Genomic DNA, 5,843 nt, shown 5'->3' with positions numbered 1-5,843 from the left:
GGGGGCAAACACTTTTTCACACAGGGCCATGTAGCTTTGGATTTTTTTCTTCCTCATTAATAAAACCCTTCATTTAAAAACTGCATTTTGTGTTTACTTGTGTTATCTTTGACTAATGTTTAAATTTGTTTGATGATCTGAAATATTTAAGTGTGGAAAACATGCAAAAAAGTAAGAAATCAGGAAGGGGGCAAACACTTTTTCACACTACTGTATGTCCATAACTGGTTGTCATTACACATACATTTACTACATTACTGCACTACCTTGCAGTTCATTCATTTTAACCGCTGTGCACCAGTCTACCACATCACTATATATTATATTTTATTTTATATGGCTCTATCAACTTTGTCTTAAGTCCTAGTTTCTCATTTTAATTGCATGATTTTTTTAGACATGTTTTATGAGCATCGTTAGAGGGAGCTTGAGAATAAAGACTTTTGTCACCAATGACCGCGTCACCATAACTGTTGTGCATATGACAAAAAAAGCTTTTGAACATCTAGTCTGCCCTTGTTATTATTGTAAATTGCATATGAGCCTTGCAAGAACAGAAAGTTTGACAAGGGTCGCAATAACCAAGAAGTGCAGTGTTTAGTGCAAAGTCAATGCATCTTTACTTTACAACTCACCTTGTCCTCCATGAACCCAAGCCCATGGAACTGGGGATCGAGGGAACAAGCCACACTTAGAGCCCTGTTGACAACAGGGTTGTCGTAACAGCTCGCCAACTTCCGCCTCATCATCCTCTTCACTTCCTTCATGATGGATGACGAATCTCCTGGTCGCGTCATGAGATGGCGGGAGAGCAGGCCGGTGAGAATTGGTTTGATGAGAGACAGACGAGGGAATGCCTCCTTGGCAAGAGTTCGACATGCCACGTCCAGAGGTTTGAGGACCAAACACAGCTCCTCCAGAACCTTCCATTCTGATCGCAACGTTGTGACACTTGCTGAGGATGCGTTGGAGGTGGAGTTTGCGTGGCAGCTGCCAGATGAACTGGATTCTGAAGTAATGTCTTCTTTAGACAAGCCCTCACCTTTAATCTCTTTTATAAGCTCACAGAAAAGGCTTTTATATTTAATGAGTATGCTCAGTTGAGGGTACAGCTTATTCCATGTTGGGCAGCTGTGAGCCCATGACTTCAGCTCTGCCTGTTCTTGTTTCGTCAGGGTCTGCAACAAACTGTGGGCGTGGTGATGATACGAGCCTTTGTTTTGAGCAGTTGGCAGGAACAGGGTTGTGAGAATACCTTGGAATTGGCTAAGGGTCTTGAAGATGACAGAGTGTAACATCACTTCCTCAATGCAGCCTTGCACAGCACTGAAGAAACATGGCACAGATGGTGGTCCTTCGCTAGTATGGCCGTGCTCCAAGCCATGTGGTTCCTCTGGAGACAAACAGTCCTCCCTCTCAAGAAATGTTGTTGAGTTTGGGTGAGGTACGCTTCCTGCAGCCTCTCCACCTTTCTCGCTCCTTATTGGCCCCAGCCTCATTTTGTTCCTTCCCTCCCCTCCCAGCAAGACCAGATTAGGTTGGGAAATTCCCCACTCCTGGGCCATCACTTTCACTTGAGCCTCCATTGCTCGAAGGCTGTAGTCTTTCACTCCACTCTCCATCAGTCTTTGGGTTGCCAAAGCCACATTCTGAAATCTAAAATTACAGTCTATGTAATGTGCCCAGAGGGTGAGGTACCTCTCAGTGTTGCCCTGCCAGTTGTGGAACCATACATCCACACTTAAAGTGACAAAGTGTGGAACCTCCTTCAGATGGCTGGGAGGTCGCCCACGTCTTCTTGGCTCAAACTCGAGGGGAGCAGTGTGGTCAGATATCTCCTCATTCTCACTGCTTCCCACTTTCCTCCTCAGCAGCTGCGCAAGGCTCATCTTGCCTCTGGTGTGATGTTCTTTCAGGAGGTTCTCTAGCTGACTGGGTGAAGGCAGTTCCTTGTGGGAGGGCAGGAGGGTTTGGATCAGGTGTTTGAAACCATGCCCTTCTACCAGAGCTGGGGGCTGAAGATCCATGATGAGAAAGTTGGTGATGGCATCAGTCACATGAGAAGACAGTATCATGGGGAGTGTACTGACCAGACCACTGTTAACCATCACTGGCTGTGAGCGTTGTTGACCTTTTGTGAAAAAGAACAAATCTTCAATCAGAAAATAAGCTTTAAGTTTGACAACACATTTTTACAAAGCCTTTTCAAGCAGCAGATAAATCTTGAAATACACCAGATCTCAGTTTACAGGTTAAGGCATTGATCAGACAAAGCGCTTTTCTTTTTTTTTCTTTTTTAAAAAAAAAAAAGTGCTCTAGGCAACCACTTCATCACCTGTCCTTCACTTAACCACTATATTACTGTGAACTGGACTCACAAATCTGTGCCTTCAAATCTGCATAAAAAATAGACAGACAGAGGGCACTTGGGGACTGGACCCCAGTAAATAGAGACCTGTGTGGGTATATGAGACCCTCAGGACGAGGAGAAATCACAGGGAGTACCACTAGCTGGTTTGGGTGCTTTGCCTGGATGATGGTTGGTACAAGGCTTACTGTAGGATGAATCAGGGTGAGTCTGACTTGTCTGCTGACAATACTCAGGCCTAATAAGTGAAATGTAAGAAAGTAGTTGAGGCTACAATTTATTCAGCTATTTTTTGAAGCTTTCCTCTGATGGTGGTAAAAATGAGCTTAGCCACGTAGGCTACTATTTGTCATCATCACTACAGAAGGCCTAGCTTTCAATTTATCTGACTGGACAATGGGAAAAAAACACCTGGGACGTTGGTGCTTTTCCACTCTGAGTTGATGTTTTTTTCAACTTTAAGTGTTAACTGCTATAAAAATGTAAGTGGCATAAAGCTGAAAAATCGAGGCACCCAAGCAAACAATAGTCGTGATTTAAACGTATTGGCTATATTTAGCTCCGATTTAGTCTCGCTACATGTAACCCAAATCTAGCCAATTTAATTTTGAAATTGATTAAATGTAATTTTCGCCATTGCAGATGATATTCAATCACGTATGGAGAGTCAACAGTAATTAAAATGTTTATCTCCATTTTTTGGACATGGTCTCTACATAGCCATATAACTGATGACGTCTACACTTTGGCTATGGTTAGACGTCAACCAAATTTTCACTGACAGCCCAAATTCAGCCGTGATTTATCCTAGACGTCGGGTCTTCATGTAGACGGCTATTAGACGTTTTTTAAACCAAAAAATGCTTGCTGGGACTCAGCTACACAAAAAACAGCGAGCAAAACGCTTCAAACAAAACGCTTGAAAACCATAACAAAAAGTTGCTCAAGGGTGCTAAAGCTCGCTCTGTCTGATCAGGGCCTGAATCTGTGATAGATGATAAGCCCCCATATCGTTTGAGTTACTTTTTGACCAGACATAATAACAGCAAAAGGGCAGGAAAAGGAAAATTCTGATTACTTTTAGCCATGCAGGCGACATGGCCCAGTAGCACTCTCTACAGCAGCACTGGTCAGTTAGTTGGTTGGTCCAGACTGAAAAATGTCAACAACTATTGAATGAATTGCTAAGACATTTATTAAAAAAAATTACACTCCCCAGGTGATGAGCTCTACTGGCTTTGATGATGTCCTAGCTTTCCTCTAGTGCCACCAGCATTATCTGATGAAATATTTTTGCATCTGGATGATGGATTGACATTGACATTTATGGTTATTGTATCCCAGTGACTTTGGTAATCCTCTGACTTTTTCTGTAGAATCACCAAAAGGTTGAAAAGACATGTCACTAAAAACCATAAATCTCAATTATATAATGGAATGTCAAGAAATTTCATTTACACACTCACACACATTCATGTCCCTCACGGGACGAATCCTTTTAACTTTGGTGATCCTCTGACTTTACACGAAGTCCAATTATCATGCCATAAGGCCAAATACTTTGGAGACAAATGACATTCCCATCAGCCTCATGTAGCCATGTCCTTTTTCTGTGCAGGGGTGTCACGATTCTTCAGATCCACAATTTGATTTGATTGTGGGGTCACGGTTTAGGGCTGGGACAATATGCTTATCTCGCAGTTTGATACTGTCATGATTTGGGTGCCAATTTGATATGTTTTGAAATTCAAAAAATATTGCAATTGGATATTAAAATTCAGTGTGATTTCTATTTACCTTTATAACACTAAACCGAAGCATCATACACTCTCTCTGGCTCTGTCTCTCTGTCTCTCTGTCTCTCTATCTCAATATCAACAATGGTTGCCATATATTGAATTTGTATCGGGGGTTTTTTATATTAAAAATGGGTAAAAACTTATTTTATTGTAGAGCTGCACGTAGCAAATTGATCAGCTCAGCAAAAGAGAACTCAGCATCAGAAAAGAATTAGCTGGCTAACTTAAGCACACCCCTCGGTCCCTCTGCCTTACTTCATGTTGCTAGGAGACAATTCGCCGGGAGGAGAGCAGGCAGAAACTCCTGAGACAGACCATCTGCAGCTGCTGTAGCAAAGTGAGTTCAGCGAGCAAAAACCCCTCACCGGGGGTCACAGTGGGCTGGGTCTAACCTGTGTAACACCAGCAACAGAAAGTTTCCTGATCCACCCAGGAGTTTGCACTGAGCTGGATAAAGTCGAGTTGCTCTTCAAGCAGCTGAAGCAGCCCGTGTCCTTGGACCATCCACCGCTCAACGCTTTCTCTCTTTGGCTTTGTTTTTCTTGAAAACTGATATGACGTCACATTACACCTAGATTACCACAATGAAAGCGGTGACTTCTTTACACCTCTGCATTTGATTTAAATAACTTCAAGCATTTAAAAAAAAATTGATTTGACTTGATGATTGATTTTTTCCAGCACTGACGGCTATGTCATTGTTAGACTATCAAATCTTGATTTGTAAAGAATAACCCATCATTGGTTTTGTGCCCTGGTAACTGTAATTTACATCATCACATGCTTCCTTAAAAAGATAGGCTACATGTCGCCAAGTGTGATATAATCATACTTTTTTTGTACCACACCAAGGCCACCAAAATCAAGAACTTATTTACCCATTCAATTGCGAACAAATTGTTAAACAAAAACACCAAAAGAAAACGGAGAGCCACTAGATGGCAGAAGGGTACTTTAAATCAACAGCTTGACTTTCTCACCTGTCAAAGGCCACCAGATCCCGGTGTCTGTCGGTCTTTTCCCAGTCAAATCTATTTGTTTATGATGCCTGCGAATATGTCCCGCCATATTCGTCGTGTTGCCTGAGGTGGCGTATGGTATCTGCGTGTAGCATAGCCTACAAACTGTAGTTTTTCTGTCAACGACGCGTTTGTTGTTTACATAACTCACGGGGAAGGCAAAATATTCCCACACAGGTGACCTCAGGGAAGCAGGAGGATTTTCCAGTTCTGTTGTTTCTCCATCATCTCCAACCAGGGGCGGATCTAGAGAAATATTCATGGGGTGGCAAGAGGGTTGCATGGACACTTTAAGGGGTGGCAGAAATATATATATATATGCTGATTTAATCGCACACAATCATATACTTCAACATTTGTTTGGAAAAGCCCCCAAATGGACTCAAATTTGAACTCAAAAACATCATTATTGTGGGACATGAATAAGAATAGAAATACCAAGAGGTGGCATTAGAAATTAACCATTTGTTTAATTTCCTAATCATTTTTTCTTCATATTTTTTTAAAATCAAAATCCAATTATATCTTCTTTCTATAAAACAAAATATGACGTGTGCTTACGTAAGCCATTACCAACCAATTTCAACTAACATTATATATATATATATATATATATATATATATATATATATATACACATATATATATATACATATA

The 5,843-nt window shown here is 41.4% G+C and overlaps 1 protein-coding gene and 1 long non-coding RNA gene across 4 annotated transcripts in view; one reads left to right on the top strand and one right to left on the bottom strand.

Annotated features, from left to right (window-relative positions):
- Positions 1-5,843, top strand: part of LOC126390157 (uncharacterized) — a 698,278-nt gene that overhangs the window by 561,234 nt on the left and 131,201 nt on the right. The gene's annotated exons all lie outside the window — the stretch shown is intronic.
- LOC126390105 (uncharacterized) overlaps positions 1-5,843 on the bottom strand; it is a 23,519-nt gene that overhangs the window by 5,764 nt on the left and 11,912 nt on the right. For 2 of the 3 annotated variants that reach the window (XM_050044237.1, XM_050044235.1), the window contains 2 exons: positions 5,148-5,432; positions 636-2,131 (listed from right to left, as the gene is read on the bottom strand). In XM_050044237.1, coding sequence (XP_049900194.1) covers positions 636-2,131; positions 5,148-5,432 — 1,781 coding nt within the window. The remainder of the gene's footprint in view (positions 1-635; positions 2,132-5,147; positions 5,433-5,843) is intronic. The other variant, XM_050044236.1, reaches the window with a different exon arrangement.

The sequence above is a fragment of the Epinephelus moara genome, chromosome 5, assembly GCF_006386435.1.
Source record: "Epinephelus moara isolate mb chromosome 5, YSFRI_EMoa_1.0, whole genome shotgun sequence".
Lineage (NCBI taxonomy): Eukaryota > Metazoa > Chordata > Actinopteri > Perciformes > Serranidae > Epinephelus > Epinephelus moara.
The sequence above is the reverse complement of the archived record's forward strand: the minus strand, read 5'-3'. Positions and strand labels throughout refer to the sequence as shown.